At 37.7% G+C, this 24706-nt stretch overlaps 1 protein-coding gene across 24 annotated transcripts in view; it reads left to right on the forward strand.

Moving 5' to 3' along the window:
• Positions 1-8908, forward strand: part of LOC113051738 (adhesion G protein-coupled receptor L3) — a 245423-nt gene extending 236515 nt beyond the window's left edge. For 9 of the 24 annotated variants that reach the window (XM_026215749.1, XM_026215751.1, XM_026215757.1 and 6 more), the window contains 3 exons: positions 3635-3763; positions 5778-5795; positions 6771-8908. In XM_026215749.1, coding sequence (XP_026071534.1) covers positions 3635-3763; positions 5778-5795; positions 6771-7609 — 986 coding nt within the window. In that variant the 3' untranslated portion in view covers positions 7610-8908. Of the gene's footprint in view, positions 1-3634; positions 3764-5777; positions 5830-6770 lie in introns of all 24 variants that reach the window. The other 15 variants (XM_026215764.1, XM_026215765.1, XM_026215766.1 and 12 more) reach the window with 10 other exon arrangements.
• The last annotated feature ends 15798 nt before the right edge of the window (positions 8909-24706 follow it).

Genomic DNA, 24706 nt, shown 5'->3' on the forward strand with positions numbered 1-24706 from the left:
CCGCAGACTCAAGACAAGGCACCTTCCACAAATAGCACACTAAATAGCGGCACAAATGGCAGTTTTCAGATGTTTCTTGAGCTTGCCAAACGCATTCAAGAAATAATAAGAAATGTTACTTTGGCAGCTAGCTTATAGCTATCAGTTAGCTTAGTGTATTCTTAATATCTTTAATAACCACCAAATGTTGCACATGTTGTTGCTTCCTTAATATTCAATTTTGGTAATAAAAATTATTATAATTTGGGTCAAATATAATAAAACAATAAAATAACTTTGATACAGTTTTACAAATTTTATTTTCCCCCCATATATTTTTCCTGAGCAAAGAAATAATGACTATAATATATGTTTAGAATGATTTACAGAAGATATCCTCAAAAATGTCATTCGATTGTGTAACAAAAAGGATAGAGTAGAGAAGGTTAAGAGGCGCAGATGTACCGATCACCATTTTGATACAGATATTTCATGTTTAAAAATACCACGAAATTGGCATAAATCTATTCAAAAGATGTCAATAGACTGTTTTTCCAGTTGAGGCAGGATTTATCAGATTTAGCTAATTTTATTCCTAAACTCTGGATTTGTAAGTGTGCAGGAGAATGAAGATCAGACGCCTTTGTGAAGCTGATTTCTCTCGGTCTGTTCTGATCAGAGAGACACTAATGTTCTGTTACGATGATGGATCGACCCTCTCTAGAGAGAGGAAGTGTCACGATGGTAATAATTAGGCTCTCAGCACTTAACCCAGACGTGTGTGTGTGTGTGTGTGTGTGTGTGTGAGAGAGAGAGAGAGAGAGATGCTCCATCATCACTCATACTACTCAGAGCGGACAGACGTATTAACCAGAGACACAAAGCCCGACTCAGAGAAAGAGTGTGTGAAAGACATGAAGAGAAATCACAAGACACACACACACACACACACGCATTCACAGAGTCACAGAACAGATTACACTGAGAGACACAAGACCATCCAAGAATTACAAGAACACACTCACTTCAAAGAAAAGATCTGGAAACGTATTTTAGCACTGCCAGTTAATTTAAATATTTAACACAAATAACAACTATAAATTATTATGGAAATATTAGTATTATTTAATCACACTTTTCTGTTGTTAACCCATTGAGTCATAATTCATGGGTCATCGTGAGATAAAGTCAAGTATGACAATATATTTAATAAATAAATACAATTATATTATCACATAATTTCAACCTTTTGTTATAATTTTAGACTTTGTCTCATATTTATGGCATAGTAGCTCGTTTTTGACGTATAATTTCGACTTTTTTCTCTCATAATGACTATTTCATATTTTTGGCTTGTCAAACCTGACTTATGAACTACCTATGACTACAGCAGAAAGCACTGAGTAAAGTTATATTATGTAAACTTATATTGCTCAGTACTTTCTGCTATAGGTGTGTGGGTGTGTGTGTGTGTAGTTATATATAAGTAATGTATAACTACATATAACTATATGTATGTGTACATACACACTCACTGACACACACACACACACACACACTGAAAGTACTTATGTAAGTTTATATAGTATAGTAGTAAATATGTGGTGCCATTACTGCTACCCTAATATTTTATGGTTTTAATCTTATTCATCTTCAGATGTCTTCTGCTAAATTATAGTGTTTAGCTCGTAAAATTAAGCAAATGTGTTAACTGCAATAAAATGATTTTTTAAATCATTATGCATTAGACATTTTTAATCATGTTAATGTGTTGATTTTGACAGCCATAATTTGTTTATGAGTCATTTTAGCTCATTTTTGGAGATAATTTGCCAGAGGTCAGGATCTTCTGTGCAAACGCTGTGTAGGTCAAAAGCCAATTAGTGTAACCATTTCATTTGCAGAAAAGGCTACATTTAAAGCTTAACCTCGATGAACCTCGCTGTTTGTCTCTTTCTTTCGGTGTCGTATCTCTGAAGGTGCTTATCTCGGATTTACAGCGTTTGATTTCAGAAGTGTGTAATTAGCCGACAGCATAATAAATCTGCCTACGCTGATAATCACAATCAAACCTCTGTTGAATAAATGAGCTCATATTGGAAATGATCTTCATAGGACATTCAAACAATGTGGAAAGTGATTATACAATGACATATTTTTTTTTTAATTGACTAATTGCTAGGTTGTTTGAATGACTTATTGTTTCGGTTAGGATCATGTCCGGACTTCTTTATTTGTGTTAAATGGGCAGTTTATAAAAAAAACTAAAAAAAAACTGAGAGCTGATATTGATAACTAAAAGCATAATCAAATTAGCTAAACTATTTAATAGACAAATGCGAGGGGTGATGTAGAACTTCAGAAAATCAGGTAGGCTAATCTAATTTTGTGGAAATGGGTACGCACAGATTCTGTGTGGACCTGCCGAGAGATTATGCATAATAATAGAAACACTGCTCACAACAGGCAGTTTCTATCCAACAGTTATTGTCATGAAAGTGAAGAAGATGGAGGAGAATTTGTTACAAAAGCAGTGCTTTAAAAAGGGGATACATTTTTGAAACACACTTGGAGAGATATAAGTGTCAGCATGCTAAAGCATGTTAACAACCTTTCAGAGAAGTTCTGTCTCTAAATTCATCCTCATTTATCACCACTGATGAAAATATTAAACACTCTATGAAATGGTTTTCTTTCCTGTATTTGGGCAGGCCATAAAGGGTTTGTTCCTTTTTAAATAACCACTAGCCTTTTGATTACATCAGTGTCTTGAAACATAATTTGCTACATGCTGTTACTAGTCAAATGTACAGTAAGTGAATTTAGGGGGAATAATATTCTCATTCTTTTGGAAAAAATAATGATGAACCATTATTATGACATAAAAGTCATAATTATGAAATAAGTTGAAATTATGAGATAAAGTCATAATTATTTAATAAAAAGCATTATGACACTGACAGAACAGACATTGTGATAAATTGTCTGTTATTACATAGACAAAATTGACAAATCAGCTTTATGAGACTCTAAGACATAATTATGAGATAAAGTTAATATAAAACGAAAAAGTCAAAATTATGAGAAAAGTTATAATTGTGAAAAAAGGCGTTATGAGATTATGATTAAACAGATTTTGTAAGATGAGTCAGATATTATGTAAAAAACAAATGAGATACTGTCACAATTATAAGATAAAGTCTAAATTATGACAAAAGGTCAAAATATGAGATAAAAACTGTTATGAGATTATGACACAACAAATCGTTAGATAAAAAAGTCAGGTATAACAAAACGATCTAAATGTAAAAAATGTTAAAGTTATGAGACCCTAAGTTAAAATTCTGAGATAAAGTCAAAATCGAGACGATTTCAAATGATAAGATCTATATTATATTAGCATTAAAAAAAAGACTTAGTATCTCATAATTGTGACTTATGTCGTAAAATAGATAATGTTCTTCAAAAATGCACTGCAACACTCAGTCGCTGTTAGAGACTCTGATGAGATAAGAAAGCTGACATTGGTTGTATGTTCTTGCTTTTTATCTGTGGCTGCTGATGAGTGGTCTGTATGATAACGATGCTAACATTGTTGCTGCATTTGTTTGATCTTCTCTGTGTGTTCTTCTCTCCATCTGTGCGGCTGTATCAGGTGCCATGGCCAATCACCTCATCCCAAACTCTCTGCTGCGCGCTCACGCCTCTAACAACCCCTATAACACCTTACTGGGCGATTCAGCCATCTATAACAACCCCACCCTCAGCATGTACAACACTCAAGGTGTGCTGCATTCTTCCGTTGCTGTGACTTCCAGTGCACTAATTATGTGTTTTGGTGTGTGGTGGGGGAAAGGGCTCTGCTATGTGGCTTCAAGCTGAACGTGTCTGTGGTCATCTTTGTCTTTTGTCTGGTACAGTCTGGTCCAAACAAACACATAATACCCAATGAAAAATTAATTCATAGAGCTGAGATAATTATAATAAATGATGGCTACATTTTGCGCCATGACATAAATGCAACACAATCTTTATGTGCATTAGTGCCTAATTGCAGAATAAAATCAAATCACCCGCTCCTTTGAAGACACGTCACACTAATGTGTCTGCTGCAGATGGGTTTGGACAGCCACACTAGACTTGATGCAACTCAAAACAATGAATGCGCCTCTTGCATGCAAAACAATCAGTAACATCAGCGACATCAACTGTGGAAATGAAAGTTCAGTGCTTATATACTCCAGGTATCAAGCAGTGATTGGTCATACCTGTTATTATGAATAAATGACGTAGCATTGGAATCTTCCATTTCAGGAAAAGCAAGGAATTATCATTTTTACATCTAGACAGATATAGGAGTGCAGTTTTATACTTGCATCAGTGCTTAATCACAAGACAAAACTGTCCACCCTGGACTGAAGACATGCCAGTCTAATGTGCCTCATGCATTAGGGTTTGGACAGCAACGCTACATTGATTTTGTGGTTTGTCAAATCATTGGTGCAGCTGAAAACAATAAATGCTTTCATTGCATGAAAACACTCAGTAAGACATATATGCTGCAATTTTCGCCACAGCATTACAGGATGAGCATGGTATAACAAAGTTTTTATTTTATTTAAAAAAAAATTATTAAACATAAATGCAACTGCAAATTTGTACATGCATTAGTCGCAATACAAAATCATCCGGTCTTATGAAGACATGCCATTGCTTAGGCACTAAGTGTTTCTGTGGTGTCACTGCACTGATGCAAATAAAAACAATAAATGCACTCCCTGCATGCAAAAGACTTCAAACATCTAAAGTGTTAAGATCCAAAATATACCATGCACTCATGCTGCAATGTTTGCATGAGACATGATATTTCAGGATAAGCGTGGGTAACAGAAATGCGACTGATATTTCATGATGAGCATGGTATAATGACACTGCAGATTTATAGAAACACTCGTTATACGTCCACTCCTGTCTCATGCAGAAGGGTTTGGACAGATGCTAGATGTTTTTTGTGGCATCATAGCATTGATGCGACTCAACCGAGCATGCTTTTTCAGACTTGCATGCAAAAAAGAGCAGTAACACTTCATATGCCTATCTTGTTCTTTTAGAACATGACTCTACTGCACTCTCACACTGAGATGCCTGCAGGAGGCCTGGCTTCTCCTGTTAGCAGTAACGCATCTCTGCATGCAGCTGTTTTGCCCTGTCTGTCTGTTTCACTGGCAATCTGCTTTTTCCCCATCACCACCTCGCACTGCCACCTCCTCGAATGCATAGATTTGAAAGAATTCATAAGGCTCTAGAGACATAGAGACAGACGCGTTCCTGGACAACGTCAGTGGGGAGTAGCGAACGCTGGATAACAACCTCTTCATCTACACTGACAACATTGTAGCGACCTTGAAATCTAATATCAATAAAAGCCCCGAAATTACGAATAGATCCCAGGCCACTTTTAATGTTCCTCTTTAGCCCGATCAATAACTCTCTTACCGAATGCAAGTCTAACTGTGGAACCACGTTCAGAGCGGAGCGCGCCACTAATGGAGACAGAAGCAATTTTTGTGCCCTCCAGACATTCAGGGGGCTTTAAAGCACCATTTTATGGCATTTACATGTGCATCCTGGGATTTTCAAGGGGACATAGGGGTGTGTGTCTGTATTTGAGTGTTTAAACTAAGAGGTTGAGCGTTTATCTGCGCTTCATTAATCTGTGTGCATGTTCTATTTGAGCGGTCACTGTGAATGCTTACCTGTACCTTTTTCTCTTTCCTTTTTCCATGCTGTCCTTTAAGAGCCCTACAGAGAGACAAGTATGGGAGTCAAACTAAACATTGCTTACCAAATGTAATTGTTCTTAACATTATTACTCTTTCCTTAAAACGATAGAAAACAACATTCTGTTAAAGAGATGTTTCAGTCAATATTCTAATCAGAGAGCACTCTCAACCTCATTAAATTGAAAACCTAATTTTCTAGTCTCTTCATCAATGTAAAGTGATGCTTTTGTTAAAATAGAAACTGAGTGGACAATTTGGTGTTTTGCAACCAAATTATTTTTTCCCAAATTAAAATTTGCATATTTGTCCAAGACATGGATAAGTAAACCAAATGCTATTTATTTGTTTATGCTCAAATGATGAAGCCAAAAGTTGTTAAACAAGGAAGTGCTCCCACGTTTCGTTATATGAGTGTGGGAGAGTGGTTATAGTTCATGCTTGCACACTTTTTTTCATGAATAATTTAACATCAAGACGCTGAAAATATGCACAATTTAAAGTAGAAATCTATAGGCGGAGAAGCTGCTCTCTCTGTACCCAATGATATATGAGTGTTATATAAAGGCCAGCATGATTTGGTTTGTCGAAAGCTTTTACATGCATTGGCTGTCGTGTATTGTTGTGTGTTTGTTCGTGCATTGTGTTTCTGTTTGCCGGCTTTGTAGATTGATTTTAGTGTTATTTGATGTGTTAGATGAGGACAATTGAAGTTGCAAATTTATAGCCAAAGATGAGTTTGACAGGTAAGTCCATTATCACAGGTTTAGTCGGCACTTTCAGTGAATTCTGAAATGAATTTTAAACCTCATATCAGCCTTGATATCCTGACGAATCCAATCAATACCCAAAATAGCAATGGTTTGGAAGCTCAATGAGCGTCCTCCTCAGGGACTAATGGTTTCAAGGTTTTTCGGTTTGTTTCGGCGAGCTGTTTTGCATGTCGGTCTTACAGATGCGCCAGGCGCAAGCTGATTTTAATTACTCTTCTCTCTGACTCTCCATTTGCAGAGGGAATCCTGAACAATGCTCGGGATACAAGTGCCATGGATACTCTACCACTGAATGGTAACCACGGCAACAGCTACAGCTTGGCCAGTGCCGATTACATGAGCGACTGCGTGCAAATCATCGACCGCACGTACAACGTACACAAAGAGACCACGCTGGAGAAACGTATCCTGAAAGAGCTCACCTCCAACTACCTGCCCACCTACCTGAACAACCACGGCCACACGGCCGAGCACGGACGCAACCTCATGAACAAGCTGGTTAACGAAGTCAGCAATGGAGGCGGGGTCAAAGACTCACCCATGCTGCCCGTCAATCTCGCATTGGGTTTAGATGATTCTGTGTCTTTCCCACAAGAGGACAGTCTAGGGCTGGAGCTGATCAGGGAAGAGTGTAATGCACCCTTACTTCCGCCACCACGACACATCCAGCCTCTTCCCTCCACCTTCAGCTCGGCTTCTTCATCGAGACGGCGCCTTCCGCAAGAAAACAGCGAGAGTTTCTTCCCTCTGCTGACAGAGGAGCAAACGGAAGAGACTCCATCGCCGCAGAGAGACTCGCTCTACACCAGCATGCCCACGCTCCCCGACCCCGAGCGCTCTGACATGCATTCACTGCCTCGCAGCGGTGACATGCACACCCTCCCCAGAAGTGGGGAGCCAGATGACGTTTACTATAAGAGCATGCCCAACTTGGGCTCACGTAACCATCTGCACCAGCTGCATAGCTACTACCAACTGGGCCGCGGCAGCAGCGACGGCTTTATCGTTCCTCCCAAAGATGAGCTTTCGCCCGAAGAAACGCCACAAGAAACTGCACATATGGTAACCAGCCTATAGATGGCGCCTAATGCCCTCGGATTCACACCCATAACCCCTCGCCCAATGACATCTCGACCTTCGCTGGCTCTTCTATGTTTCCGTACCGTTCCGTCGTCCGCAGTTGCTCACTTTTGCTTTTCCGTGTCCGCAGAGAAATGAACTACAGCAACAAACCTTGGGAGGTGATTTTGTATTCTGTTCAGGAGAGGATTATGGGTACTCTTGCTCGTTGAGGAATGAAACCTGACATCTTTTGGATTCTATTGGTCATGCACTTCTACTTCAAGAGAATGGACCTAAAAATGGATTTGCTGTATAACCTTGCGGGGCAGTGTGAGGTTTTGTTGGGTTTTCGACTCTCTGTAACCCTGAAGACATACAAATAACTGCCAGAAACATTGTTAGTAGCTCAGTGCATCTAGTCAACACCAATCAAGTCTGTAATTTAAAAACTATTTTAATATCTTCTGTATCCATATTTGCTTTTTAAATATTTTTCTTCTCATGTGGTGAAAAGCAGCACATTTTAGAGACGAAGAAGGGCGTCTTCACCACACGCTCTCGTGCGTCATTTCTGTTCTTTGCTGTATTGATAACAAATATCGAGAAGCGAGGGAAAAACTAATACTGGAGAATTCTACAATATTTCTATGTAAATGTACAGACACTAGTGTTACACAGGATAGTGCTTATTCTGTTTCTACGCCCTCCGCTTCTGTAACCATGGTGATTTCAGATAATTTCCTTTCTCTCACGATGGTCTCGTCCTCAACGACAGGTTTTGATCCCTTGCTCTTTTTATAAATTATATATTTTACATTCACGTCTTCATTTCAGTATGAATAATGGCAAGTAGAAAAAAATTCATATTTTTCCTTATTCACTTTGATTTATAGACTCCCGTTTGTAGATGAATGAAGAAAGGAAACATAACCTTGAAAATATGTTGCCATTTTGGAGTAGAAATATGAGAAGTATTGCGGCGTATGATCAATGGAGGTCGTTTTCATTCAGAGAGAGTGACAGAGATGCACTTTTGTGATTTAGCTGTAGACATCCAGCATACCTTCTTTTTCTACCATTTTCCTTTTTTTTCTGGTGGAGAATGCAAAGTTATTTATTTCACAGGGAAAGGAAAAGTACAAACTATTCTGCGAAATGCTTTGGGGCAATTTTTATCATTAGAAATATGATTTTATTTATTATTTTATTTGTTTATTTTTCTCTCCTGTGGTTGAATGACCTCTCACTAATATTTGTTGTAACAGTAAAACTTGTTTGCCAACAAATAAAATGACTGACAGAGTGAAGCCGAGAGTTGCTGACTTTGTGCGTTTTCTGCAACACGACACCTTTTTTTAATTATTTTTTTATTAAGGGCTCTTTTGATGTGAAAGTATGTTACATATATGGTAAATAAATAATATATATATATATATATATATATATATATATATATATATATATATATATATATATATATATATAAGTAATAAAAAATAATATAATAAAGATTTGATTGTGGTCTTGATCAACCTTCATGTGGAGTGTGGTATAATGTGTGATACTTTGTGTGTGATGGTAATGACATTTTCCACTTTATAGAGAAAAACTTGGTTAAAACAACAATCAAATTAACTTAACTTAGGGCAAAACAGAAAATTGATTGCTTCAGAATTAAATTCTCCAATATTACTTAATTTAGTAATGATTCCTAATTAGGATACTTTCTGATCACATTTGCAGTTACATTCGTTCAAGTATTGCAAATATTACAAGCCAAAGCAATAAAATCTAATTCTGCCAGACTACATTTCTATTAATGCAGAACTAAAATATTAGGTCATCTGGTTAGTCAAATGTTCCCAGAAGTGATCAGTCATTTGAAAATTGTTTAATTAATGATTGCTGTGTTCTCTTGTCACTATTCATTTCAGTCATAACCAAACAAATTGTGTGGAAAAACTAAATAATTATTGTTGTGATGTTAATTATGGGAATTGGGAACACACACACACACACACACACAGAGAGAGAGGTGGGTAGAGTAAGCAAAAAACTGTACTCAAATAAATATATGTAATGTATGTGTGCATATTGGAACCTTTACTCCAGTCTTCAGTGTCAATCCGTCAGAAATCATTCCAATATGTTGATTTATTATCAATGATGTTCTTTTTTGCTTTCTGTTCATCAAAGAATCCTAAACAAGATGTCACAGGTTCCAAAATGTATTAAGCACCAAAACTGTTTCCAGCACTGGTATTAAATCAATATATTATAATTATTTTTAGAAGGATCATTACTCTGAAAACTGGAGTAACAGCTGATGAAAATTCAGATTTGCATTACTTAATTAAATTATATTTTAAAGTATATTAATTATGCATTATATATGTATAATTCTGCATTCCAGGCAGGTTTTTGAGCCCGTAAGTCACGACTTCAAACCACGACTCACGACTTTGTAGCTTCCAGGAAAGTCACGCCAAACTTCCAAAGCGCAAGGAATTGTAGCTAGATGATTCATTTTATTGCAACGTTATATTGTCCTAAAATAGTTTTAGAAAAAATAGAAAACTACTCACATGACGGCTAATTTACCGAACATCGGAACATAACGAACCAAATGCACATTGACAGATCTTCCGTCTGTTCTGCAAAATGTAAACAAATGTAGCCTTTATTTCTGCAAGCGTAAATATTGTGGAAATATCAATATTGTGTCTAGGCATTATTCCTGGAACAGATCTAACGCGGGTTTGGGGGGTATTTATTTCATACTTTGTGACAGCTTATTTAATGTAAAATTAATGTAAAAACAATATTGTATTTAATGTATAAGTTGCACATACAACAAACTGGTAATGGCATAGTGGTATTGTGTAGGCTACTGTAATCGAATGTAGCCAATACCTGTTGAATCATAGACAGCACACGCTGTGTTCATCTAATAAAGATATTCATAGCTAGCAAACAATAGCCTTTGCAGATTTGCTTTCAAATGACTGTAGTTCCAAAGCCATGTCTTCAACGCTCTTGATTTTCTTAAACTTTCTATTACAACTCTGAGTGAGAACCGCTTCAGACGACTCCGTGCGAGCGGCAGGGAACTGAACGAATCATTGAAGCTGATTCAAGAAACAATTCACTGGTTTGCCAACTGGTTTAATCCATAGACAGTCAAAGAAATGGACACAGCGACCCCATTGGAACTCAATTGAGACAAATGAAGCCCAGTTTTAGCGTTTTTTAGCACTTCCGTTTCTGACGCGCAGACTCAAACTAAGTTTGACGACGTCAGCAACCTGTCTGCCAGATGTAAATCTTCTAGTAGCTGTGCGTGCAAACTGCCATCGTTAATCTTGCAGAGACGGCGAGCTTGAGCGGGGAGCTCTTTGTCGTGAGTGAGCAGGAGTAAGTATTCTGATTAATTATATTGTATAGTATTTTAAAATGTAATGCCAGTGCGCCATATTAAGTTAATTGCCTGCGAGCTTCTCCTCCTGTCTGTACGGTAATGCGACAGAGAGTCTTATTATCGACTTATTATACACAGAGAGTGGTTATAACGCAATCGTTAGCCTATTTTTACAAAAACTGTTTCTACGGGGCCATAATGTAACATAGAAGGTCATGGAGCCCTTTATACATTGTTGTGTATCTTTAGAAATAAATAAAGGACAAACAGAGTCTTTAAACGCCTCAGATGTAAAGTTATTCGCTGTCAAAGTGACGCCAAAATGAATGGGAGTCAATGGGATGCTAACGCAAGTGAAGTTCTGCTTCAAGATGGCGGCACACGGCCGACTTCAACTTCCGGTCGACTTCCTTGCCGCCTGGATTAATCAAGCCTTTGAACAGAACTGACTCAAAAGAATGAACCATTTGCAAATGGGCATTGCTCATTGCCCAGAGAAAAGTAGACGGCAGTAACAAGAGGAGCGTGGCCCACAGTAACGAAATAAAAGTACATTTATTTCACTAAAAATGTACCTTACGTAAGAGTAAAAGAACCCATCTTTAAATTTACTCCAAAAGTGTTAGTTAGTATTAGTTAAGTAAATGTAACTCGTTACTACCCACCTCTGCACACACACACACACACACACAATAAAAATAAAACAAGAAAAATCAAATGGAAAAAAACAAAAAAAAAATTAAATATCACACACTTTTTATCGAGTTGTGGTGTCAAAAAATGTAAAGTTAAAATCTGTGTATGGAACAAAATACAGAAAATGTTGCATTTTTGCATTCACATTTTGCATTTTTTGCATTCATAATTTCACAATGTATGACAAGCAGCCTGCCGTAATTGTGTGTAGAAGTGTGTCTATAAACCACACGTCTGTACGCCAGTAAACTGCTAATGTCTGTCAGTATGACTGGCTGCTAAATAAGATTTATTCTCCTTCATGATGATGGTTTTTAAATTTCACTCAGTTCTGTCAGATAAGCAAAAAGCCAAAACACGCTTTAAAATCCAGTGCTCTTTAAGGAAATTAAAAGATGCTGAGACCCAGGATGACGAGTTGCCATGGAAACTGAATTCTTCTTCAGCTCTATACGGAACAATGAGGAACATCTTTTGAAATTACTTTTATTGAGTTATAGATGAATCCTTGAAATGCTTGAGGTAAATTGAACATTAAAACGTCTTTCAGGGACATTTGATGCATCATGTCGGATGATTGGTATTTGTGGCACATCTACTCTAGTAAAGTCTTCATGTTTGATGGGTTAGTTGAGAAGAATGAGCACAAATGCTGCATTGTCACTGTCTGTTAGGTTTGCTTTTAAAGGAATAATGCATCCAAAATAAATCATTTATCCTTTATTCACCCTCACAAACCCATAGGATTTTTTTCTTCTTCAAGAAACACAAAAGGTAAAAAGTTTCTTGCAAAGTGTTTATTTCTTCAGGATGTTTTTGAATGGATGATGATTTAATTAAAAAATATTAATTGAAATCTCATAATGCATTTAAAATCGAGATACTATTTTCATATCGAAGGTCTGTTTGGAACAGAAGGATCGTTATTCTATAAAACAGTCATAACTTTTTCAGGTAAAACTATGAGACGGGGCTCTAGCTGATTGTGAGTGTGAGTGTGTGTTTGTGTGTGTGTGTGTGTGTGTGTACTGGTATATATGGTTTATGAGGAAATGAATGTGTATAACGACATGGGTGCTACTTTACAAATTAAACATGGTTTATGAGTAAAACTTTCTGTGTCTCCATAAAACAAAAGGCTAACATACCAAACAGTGTTTTATGAAATTCACAAATTGTCAGTCGTTTTCTTTGAGGGGTAACCATTATATAACCATTACGCCTATGGAGAGTCCCCGTAAACCACATATGCAAGTGTGTGAGTGTTCTACAGTCATGTCAGTTTGATTGGCGTAAAGTGTTTGAGTTAATTAAATGTGCTGCACTGTAACACACACACACACACACTTTCAATCGATCACATACACTTACAAACTCTCACACACACTCCACATTATTAATGAGTCATTACAGCAGCTCATAACAGGCGAAATGCCAACATGCCTACACAGCAGCTCAGGTCAAGCTTTCTCTCTCTCTCTCTCTCTCTCTCACACACGCACACACACACACACACAGATTTATCATCAGTACATCAGAACTAAATGTTTCTACAGCTGTTTGGACTTTAATATTCCACAAGTAGATTTTTATTCAAACAAACATACTTTTTTTTTTCTTATATGAAGGTCACATTAAAACAATCTAGAAACTGGTTAACTGAATATTTATTTATGCTGTTTTTCAAATGTCTTTATATAGATGAGATTGTTTGATTCATTCTTAACCCTCGTGATTCGTTGGAAATCCAGTTACGTCTGTGTTCCTAACTGGTTTCCATGCAGTTTGTCAATACACTACAATACACTTTTATCTACTTTTAGTGACTCTTTGCTCACCGAGGTGCAATTAACTACAACCAAGTATAAAAATCTAACATTATTTTTGTTTTGTGTATTAAACTTCTCAGTTTCTGTTGTCTGGTTCTCAAACCTATATGATGTTAAAATGTGTTTCTCACACTTCTTTTCAGTGCTGCGGCAGACTAGTAATTGAGGTCTAAAAAAAAATATCAACAAAAAACATTTTTTCACAGACTTTTGAGAAACAGCCAATTGACCCTGGATGATTCAGAAGACGAGTCCTGAATTTAAAGAAAACTTTGAATCTTAAAGGAATAGTTTTCTTAAAATATGCTCACCCTCAGGTCATCCAAGATGTAGGAGAGTTTGTTTCTTCATCAGATCTGGAGAAATGTAGCATTGTATCAGTGTCTCACCAATGGATGCTCTGTAGTGAATGGGTGCCGTCAGAATGAGAGTCCAAACAGCTGATAAAAACATCACAATAATCCACAAGTAATCCACAAATTTGTTTCATATAAACAATGCTTTTAGCAGCTTGTGAATCTGAAGTGGTGAGGATTACTGTGATGTTTTTATCAGCTGTTTGGACTCTCATTCTGATGGCACCCATTCACTGCAGAGCATCCATTGATGAGCAAGTGATGCAATGCTACATTTCTCCAAATCTGATGAAGAAACAAACTCACCTACATCTTGCATGGCAGTACATTTTCAGCGGATGCTCATGTTTGGATGAAGCAGCTCTAGTCGTCTGTCTGTCTCTGTCTCAGTGTGTGTGTGTGTGTGATCAGTGCCAGTCATCAGTATGTGCTGCTAATGACAGCTCTGCTCTGACAGGCCCAGCCGCTCTGGATTCACACTCGTTAGGACCCTGACGGACCTCCGCCGGCAGCCATTCAGAGAAACAAACGCCAGCAGAATAGCAATAGCAGAAAGTCAGTGAATGAGGCCGAGGTCTCCGTCTCAGTGAGAGAGCGATCACGTAATCCGTTCGATTCTGCATATGGGAACATTTAACGTATTATTTTAGTACAATATTTATATTACAGTATTTATTAATATTTTGGATGAGCTCTTATGCATTCATATAATGTTTATATTCTTTATAATTTAGTTAAAGTTTTAGTAATTTAGCTGCATACTTTTTTTATATTTCTATCTAGATTTTATAAATACATTTAATAAGGCTTTATTTTTAACTCTTTATTTTTTTTGTAATTTTGCTCTATTTAGCATCTAGATCTATTTAGCATTTTTATATATATATATAAATTTAGCTTTTATTTTTATAATTTCAGTTTTCATTTTAATTTTAGTTTGTGTTTATGACTTTTGATGTTTTGTTCGTATTATTAATTTTGCTTCGTATTTTTATTTAGCCTTTATATATATTTTTCAATTAGCTTTAATTTAGCATTTTCAATTTTAAGTTAAGTGTTTGTTTGTTTTTGCTTTATGCTGTTATTTTGTATTATATTTTAATATTGTAAATTCGTTTTGTGAGTATCTTGAATTAGCTTTTAATTAATATTGTCAGCTTTTGTTCTTTTTCATTTTAGTTTGCTTTAATAATTTTGCAATGTGCTTTTGACAGTTTATAATTTAAAAAGCTTTGTGCTTTTACTAAAATGAACGCTGAAAATTGTATTTAGTTTTTCACCTAATGATTTTTATTTTAATTAAGCTTTATCTCAGTTACCAAAAAAAGATTTTTAATGGTTTTAGTTTTATTTTTTAAGTTTTAGTAAACAATAACAACAAGGCTTGAAATCTCAGACTTGGACCACGAAAGCGATCAATTTCCCCTGATCTTTGTAAGACTGATATGTTCTGACACAGCGATATCTCTAACAACATGCTTACATGCATAAAACATAATCTCCAGTTCTGCTTCAAGGCCGAATTACATCTTGTTGCAATGAAAATGCAAAGTCATGTTGAGTGCATTGCACTGTGGTTTTGCACATTTTGTAAATGACCATGAATCACTGAGGTACTAGTATGCAGCATGTCAGTATCTCAGACATTTACATTGTACAATCCAGCAATCAGCACAGAACCACAGCTGTTCATCAGCGATGCTGTTCGTCTGATAGTTGCCATGGAAATGGAGCAGTCAGGTGACAGCGGTGTGTGTGTGTGTGTGTGTGTGTGTGTGTGTGTTGGGTCATTTCACCGCATGTTCCTTTTCTCCGCTCGCTCCATCTCAACATCCAGACGCCAATCACAGCAGATAATCTTTGAATTAGAGGGCAGAGAGGCGTCTGTGTTAGATAGCTGGCCTTTCTATTGGCCAATGGCATTTTAATTAAATATATGAACACGGCCTGAACTGCAGCTGAAGTCCAAACACAGATAACATCATCTAATCATCAGGAGCTCCTCAGAGATGAAGGACAGACCCTCGTCTCTCTGCGGGAAATGTCTCGCTCTGCTTCAACACTTATCGGACACAGAAGTGCAGACTGAGCTGTAGCTTTCCTCACATATTTATATTTTAGGTTTAAAGTATTTGGAATCTTTTAAAGCACACTTAACCCAAAGTATATGCATTTTAAAAAGGGGAATTATTGTTATTATTATTATAATTAAGTGTTATTTTAGCATCACTGAAACACTATTACCATTTTGAGTCAGTTTTTATTTGCATATGTTCCATTTAGATTATTAAAGTTATAATATGCTGATAAAATCCACACCACTCCAGTTTATCAGTTAACGTATGTAGAAGTGAAACGCCATGTTTGTACTGATGGATTTGTTTCTTACAAACATCGCATTTCTCCACTAAATTTCTACAAATCTGTTTTTGTGAAGAAACTCTTTCATCTACATCTTGGATGGCCTTAGGGTGAGCACATTTTCAACATTTTGGGTGAACTATATTCCTTAATATTCAAAATAGAATAGCACAAAATGAAATAAAGCGACTTTCTTTCTGTGTTAACAGACAGCGTTCGTCTTGTTTTTCATGAGCTGTCCATGAGAATCAATAAACGCCAGATCTATGAGCTTATAAATCACTTCTAATGGCTGTGATTCCTGCATGTGATACATTTAAACATTCTCCAATACTTGATTCACTAATTATTTATAGTTGGTTATAGTATGTTAGTGTGCAAGCTGCTAAATAAACCATGTAATAAGAGCAACAAAAATAAAAGTGCACAAGTATTGGCTGGTATGAGGTACAGTGTCTTATAAGGCAGCATACGTTTTGGAACAGTCTGTCTAGTGCCCTAGGTAGAGATCCTGAGGCCACAACATTACCCAGCACTCCACTGGGCCGCTTCACAAACTCCAGCTAATCATTTATTTACTAAGGGAAACCTACAGAAGTTTCCACCGAGAAAAGCTGCTGAATATGTCATGGCTCTCATTCACTAATAACTATGTACATTTTACAAGTTCATGTGGGCAGAAGTTGTTCTTGTGCTACATGGCCGTCGGATTCACAACACCTGCACAACGCACATTCATTTTTTGTTGCGTTGTTTTAATGCTGACGAATCGCACAAGCCAGCGTCAGTTGCATGATTCATGCCCAAATCATTTCCATATAATGGCATTTTGACAATCTCTCCTGCTCTCATTTGAGAGCCCATGCAACACAATCTGAAAGTGTGCTATTCTCAAAAATTCAGCACATCTTTTTATTGAACTGCAGGGGAGAACATTTAACTGTTCATGAGTTAGATTGTCTGGGTGAAGAATGTTTTCTTGTGCCTGGCAGTCCTGGTGTTTGGTGCTCTAAGGGATCCATAGGGATTTTCTGAGCCCTTTTACTCACTCTGGATATATACAGTTCTTGAAGGGTGGGCAGGGGAGCAGTCCAAACCATCCTCTGTAGTCTTCTGATATCTGATTTTGTAGCTGACCCAAAACAGACAGTTCTTGTAGTGCAAAAGGACAGACTCATGATGTCTGAGTAGAACAGTGCGAGCAGCTTCTGTGGCAGGTTGATTGTCCTCAGCTGGCGAAGAAAGTACAATCTTTATTGGGCCTTTGTAACATTAGAGCCAATGTGATTGTCCCACTTCAGTTCCTGAGAAATGGTGGTGCCCAGGAATCTGAATGACTCCACTGCAGCCACATTGGTGTTCAATCATCATCATCCTGGATGAGGCTGATAAGTGTGGTGTCATCTGCGAACTTCAGGAGCTTGACAGAGAGGTCAGTAGAGGTGCAGTCTTTGCTTTAGAGGGAGAAGAGCAGCGGGGAGAGAACACACCCTTGAGGGGCACCAGTGCTGTATTTTGTCTGCAAAAGTTGGTGATTCACTGACAGATAGAGCTTTGTAGCGAATCAGCTCAAAGGGGAAATATGAATAATCGATCATTATTAGTTACGATTAATTCTAAATATTTAGATCCACTGTAAGTATTTACTTGAAATCTCAGGGTCAACTGTCTGTCAATTCTAAGAAAGTTCATTTCCTGGTTAAGAAAAATAGCTTTCTTACTGTACAATACTACTCAGAGCATGTAGCAAAAATCTGCATGATTAGGGACTTCAGTTAACTACATAAACACTTACAGTAAGCTAGTATAACACACACACACACACACACACACACACACATAAAAAAAAAAATATTTTTGACTGAAAAATCTCACCCTTCATCTTTAATAATAGACTGAGGTTTGCACTTGCTACTGCGTTAAATTAAACAGCATAAATATTTTATGAGAAATGAAAAGATCTTTAGATTCTCCCGTTTAACAAGATTGTACATGCTTGTGTTTGAACATCTGATGTTTTTTTTTTCAGTTTCATACTAATGTACTTCACATCTGATGGTGATTGTAGAAGCTCAGAAAGTTTCTCTTGATGAAACAGCATCATTTGACAGTCACGACTCCAGCATAATTTCAATCTTCCCAAGAGACCACAGAAAGTATGCATGCATATTTAGCAGCAGGTTTTATGGAAACTCCAAATTTCGGAAAATGTATTGAGTTTTAGTTTTGCTTTTTAAGAGTCAAGAAAAAAAAAAAAAAAGAAAAAAAATCCATTCACATTTCTGAAAGGTTTCTCTGCGGGTCTAAAAATGCCTTGAGAAAAAGATTTCAGAGTGACAGCAGCTCTTAAACATCTTTCTTGAGTGTATAAGAGTGTTTTGGTGGTACAGAGACTCTCTCTCTCTCTCTCTCTCTCTCTCTCTCTCTCTCTCTCTATCTCACACACACACACATACACACACACTACACTACAGTACATGAAAATAAAGACCCTCACACACATCAGACATCTATCTCTTCTCTAAACACACACACACACACACACACACGTTTGTTTATGTGAAAAGTGTGTTCATCCCATAGGCGTAATGGTTTTTATACTGTACATACTGTATACTCTATGGCCCTACACCAACCCTACACCTAACCCTAACCCTCACAGGAAACTTTGTGCATTTTTACTTTCTAAAAAAAACTCATTCTGTATGATTTATAAGCGTTTTGAAAAATGGGGACATGGGTTATGTCCTCATAAGTCACCCTCTCCTTGTAATACCTGTGTCATACCCATGTCATTATTCAAAGTAGAGTCCTGATAGAGTATGTCACAAAAACATGCCCAAATACACACTTTTTTTACTTAAAAGTTTGTTTTAAAGTTAGTTTGCTTTGGAATTCTCGATATTAAATATTATAAATATTAGAAATATAATATAAATATTATAAAAATTATGCTACATCACCATAAAGAAAACGTAACAAAAACTATGAAGTGAGGTCTGGGGGGGTAGTTATATTTAGTGAAAATAATTGTAACATGGAGTCAGAGATGGTCGGATCCATATGCGGTAGTTTATTAAAAAGAGTGGTCAAACAGGCAATGATCAAAGGACAGCGTCAGGTATGTCAAGGGATATCCAAAATCGAAAACAGAAACAAGCAGAGGTCGGGGCAGGCAGCAGAGTCAGCAGAATCACAGTCGGTATAAACAACCAAAAGTCAAACACGGAAGGAACAGGAAAAACGCTCGGAAATGCTATACAGAACTAAACAAGGCTTCACCCTTAATGAGAGTCCATACACAGTTTTGATTAGCCCTAAGCAAAGGATTCTGGGAAATGGAGTTGGAAATGGGTTCTGAGTGGAGTGGCCTCTACTGAAGTTAATGGGCACTCCAGCTGACGATTGTGACATAGCACTACCCATCCCCCCACCCCCCAAGGAGTGGCTTCCAGACGCTCTAAACAATAAAGGAGGGCGGTGGAGCAGAGGTAGAACAGGGGGAGGGATGGAGGGACAGGTCCGTGTGGAAGTGGAGTGGCCGGGGACTGGGACAGATCCAGAAAAGCAGGAAGCCCGGGTGGAGCAGGCAGAACTGGAGCCCTTCCTGGGCCTAGCATGGGGAACAGGAGCCTTTCCTGGGCCTAACATGGGGAAACATGAGCCCTTACTGGGCTTAACTCTGGAACAGGAGCCCACCAGGGCATAGCAGGTGGCGTGGGAGCCCACCAGGGTGGAGCAAGGAGCCCCCACACCTGAGCAGATGGGATAGAAGCCAACCAGGGTGGGGCAGGTGGAGCTGGAGCCCACCCGGGCAGAGCAGAGGACCACCTCAGCTGAGCAGACGAGACAGAAGCCCACCAGGGTGGAGCAGAAGACCACCACAGCCTATTCGATGGCAGAGGAGAGCAAGTCTGGTTAAATGGGACTGGAAAAGATAACGTAGACAGATAAATGGTGGCCTCTGTGCCGTGATAAGGCAGGTAGAAAGTTCACAGATGGTCCCCATAGCCATGACAGGAATGAATGAGAGTTCATAGACGGCCTCCATAGCCGTGACGGGACAGGCGGGGAGCTCATGGATGGCCTCCGTGGCTGTGACAGGACAGACAGTGAGTTGGTGGATGGCCTCCATGGCCATGACAGGATAGGAAGAGAGTTCATGGATGGATACTACTGACACCTCTGAAGGATCTGCAGCAGTAACAGTCTCCTGTTATTGCTCCTGAGAACATTGCTGGGTGCAACAGACAGGATGACAAGGCTCTGGAAGCTCAGCTGAGACGTGATGAGGCTCAGGGTGATCTGTTGTGGTATGATGAAGCTCTGGAAGATCTGTTGAGATGTAATGAAGTTCTGGAAGATCGGTAGTGATTTGACTGGGCTTATGAAGATCAACTGTGACTTGACTTTGTTCATGAAGTTTAACTGTGAACCCCCATGTGTCAAGTAAAACCACAGTTAAACTTCAAAAAATGGTCACTAAATGGTGACTTGACCTGACTCTGGACAGTCAGCGGTGACTTGACTGGACCTTGATTCTGGAAGGTTGACAGTGACTTGACCTAGTTCACGAAGATCAACGGGGACCTGACATAACTCTGAACTATCAACGGGGACCTGCCTTGACTTTGAAAGATCAACAGGGATCTGTCTTGACTCTGGACTGGGCTGGCGGCCATGTTGTGCAGTAGCTCTGGAGTGGCTGCCATGATGTGAGTGAGTCTAGGGTTGTCTGCCTTCGTGGCACGGGTCCCTGGACTGGTGGCCATCTTGTGCAGTGGTGCTGGGCTGGCGGCCATCTTGATTAGAAAACCTGAAAAAGAACCTGATAAGAAAACAAGAAAAAAAGAAGTGCCCATATTAGATTTTTTACTGTAAATTAATAATGACTTATTTTCACTTCTGAAAACGGTACATTTAACAGTATTAAACTGTAAAATTACATTCCCCCATTAGACAGCTTTTCATCATGAATAATAAGGTAAACTACCTTTAACAGGTTTTACTGCAGCATGAAATGCAGTAATTTCTACAGAGTAGGCTTCATTTTCTCTAGGAAAACTATAACTTATTATTACTTTCTTTTTATGTTCTTGGATAGACGAGTTTGTGACAGGTTCACCCAACACCCCATTGGTTTTCTTTGGCCTGTGAGTCTGGGGGGCGATTTATTCTCTCTGCGAATGAGTCAGAAGGCAGTTATGGCTGAACAGTAATATCGATATGCGGTCAGCACCGCCAACACAAGCAGACTGATAAATATGACAACATGTTAAAATGGACAAACTCTATTTAAATGAACACACACAGTCAATACTGAGATGAATAATAAGCCAGACACACACAAATAACACCACACTGTCATCAATAAGACCCCCTCGATGACGTGCTCAGCCCAACAATGCTGTTCTGGATCTGTGAAAGGTTTTAAAGCTACTAAAACATGCTGCAGATGCTTTTTTTTTGTATCTGTATGTATTTACCATTAAATCAAAACATTAGGTACTTGAGAATGTGCAGTGAAAGTTACTCCACTGTGCATCAATACAATAGTAATTTCTGGACACACGTAATTAGGCTACTCAGATTATTTTTATTATTATTATTAGGGGTTCAAGCACGCAGTGCTGAAACCCTATTGTAATTGTTAAGATTTTTATTATTATTATTATTTTTCCGCCTTAAAACTGAACGTGCAGCCCAAACCGTAAGGCCTAGAGAGCTGAAACTTGGTCAGATGGTAGTAGTCTTGCTCGCTACTCAGATACAAAGAACCGGCCCAATCGGCCTAACGGGGGCGCTACAGCGCAAAAAACTAAAATTTTTGACATTTTTGGCCGCAGGTCGTAAACCGTTAGCCGTAGACTCAAAAACAAGGCATCGTTGCAATCCTTGGGTTAGCCCGAACAAAAGTGCACAACTGCATTTTTTGCTCTACGACGCACCGTTTTCTCGCAAAATCGAGCTATATCCGAAACCTACTTTTGCGAACTAGTCCTAGGATTTTCAACCAATCGGAACGAAACCACTGCAGAAATATTCCCTGGACACTCAATATAATAATTATCAAAAAAAAGTTGAAATTTCGATTCTTACGCGAAACAGTACGCCAAAAAGCGTCTATGCTAACGTTAGCCAAATGTTATTTTGACTATAACTCTTGAACGGAATGAGATATCTTGACCAAACTTGGTACACATATGTATGAGCTCAATCTTTGGTCAAATAAAAAAAATTGCGCATCTCTGCCACTTGGGGGCGCAATAAGATTTAAAAAACACATAAATGGCTATAACTAGGCAACCGTTGGCTCGATCGACTTGAAAATTGGTATGCAGTGTCTTGGTCTGAAGGGGCACAAGTACCTATGAGGACATTTGCATATCTAAAAAAACATGGCTGCCATTGGCCAAACAATTTTAAGCACCTATTTGAAAGGGTTAACGGATGTTGTTCGGAACGAAACTCGCTGGGTACGTTCGACTCATGAACCTTAAGGTCTGTAAGAATTTTGAAAGAAATCGGCCACTAGTTGGCGCTAACGAGTTTTATGGCTCTGTAATCACGTGGTGTTTCACATATCAACACAATATGCATATCATTTGATAGATCTCCTCATAATGCACAACTTTGCCTCAAGAACCATTGCTGTCAATCAAATCGTTCAATTGTTATTCACAAATATGTTAAAAAACTACTTTTGCGAACTAGTCCTAGGTTTTTTGCCCGATCGGAACCAAACCACTGCAGTAATATTCTGTGGACTGTCTAGATCAATAATTATCAAAAAAATGTTCAATTTTGTACTTTGGTTAGCGTTAAATGGGTAATTAAGAAAAGGGGTGTGGCCAAACATACCCCAAAGCCTATAAAACCTAAATGAAAACTCAAAACTTTATGAAACGTGGTGAGAACATGTAACAGGTAACTCTTAACAAGCATGCAAAGTTTCATGGAGATCGCACCATAGGTGGCGCTATAACAGTAGAAATGGTCTCAAAACACAAGATTTATATGGTAAATGGCCTCAAATTGTTTGAAAATGCTCATATATTCACTCAAAAACACTAGATCTTCATATCATATGATAGATCTCCTCATTCTGAACAACTTTGCCTCTGGGACCAATGTTGTCAATAAAGCTGTTAATTAAATATTCAAGATTATTTCAAAAAGTTACTTTGGCAAACTAGTGATAGGGTATAAGCTGAAAATCAATAAAACCACTGAAGTACAATTCTCTAGACTCTGAAGGTCAATAATTATCAAAAACATGTTGAACAGTTGCATTTGGACAACTATAAACCAGTAATTTTATAATATGTTATTTGCATAGTGTACACTAAGGCCTATTAATACAAACAGAAAGCCCACAAATTATCAAAACTGTGTAAAATAATGCATAATTTCATTCTAAACAAGCATGCAAAATTTAAGAGAGATTGGTCAAAAAAAATAACAACACTATAACAGTTATATTTAAAAACACAGTGTTGCTTGAGTAAATGCAATTTAGAACCACTAGATGGCAGCGGGAGACCACTAATGGGCTCATTCAGTAAAGTTGAACAGTACTGTTGAAAGGATTCATTAATTCATGCCAAAACATAAAAAAATTAACTGTTATAACATTTTAAATCTCATTGAGTCAATGTTTTCCATTTTGTTCATACAGATATATCAGTTTTTACAATTTTGCCACATTGTGATTACAGTTTAACCTGAAAATGACATCTAAACTGTTAAAAACTAGTTTAATCATTTAATTTCAGTGTTTGTGTCTGTCTGCCAGCCTATTCTTCATTTTGGATGTCTTTAACTGTCATCCATGCATCCAGGTTAGCCAAGACCACCTCAGAGGCCTTAAATGCTTGAACCCCGTAAAATGCTGCTTGCAGCTTTAATTATTATTATTTTTTTATTTTTTTTTTTTGGGGGGGGGGGGCTAATATGAACCATAATAAAATCAAGTTTGTTTTCATATTCCATGATAATAACATATTTGTGCTCCCTGTAATCGGTCATTGAGGACAATTTTTACACTTAAGAGTGGGTGAGCCATTTTCACCTTGAATGCGGGACTTCGATAAATGTGCTAGATCACGTTTAATTATTTTCAAGAAGATTTAAAGCCAGAAGAACAATGGCATATCCATGGTCTGATCTATATGGTCTGATCTGAATCGGGGAGAAATCTGCACAGACCAAGCACTGTTTAAACAGTCTAAAACAGCTCTAAACAAATACGTGGCTGGATTTTGACTTGAGAGACCACAGGAAATTGATTTGTTCTCTGGATTAATTGTTATTATGGATTATAGACTTGTATTTTAGCCAAAAGGAACTGTTTAAATTAAAACAAATAATAATAATAATAATAATAATAATAATAATAATAATAATAATAATAATAATAATAATAATAATAATAATGATGGATTTGCTTCTT

Source organism: Carassius auratus, chromosome 32, assembly GCF_003368295.1.
Source record: "Carassius auratus strain Wakin chromosome 32, ASM336829v1, whole genome shotgun sequence".
Classification (NCBI taxonomy): Eukaryota; Metazoa; Chordata; class Actinopteri; order Cypriniformes; family Cyprinidae; genus Carassius; species Carassius auratus.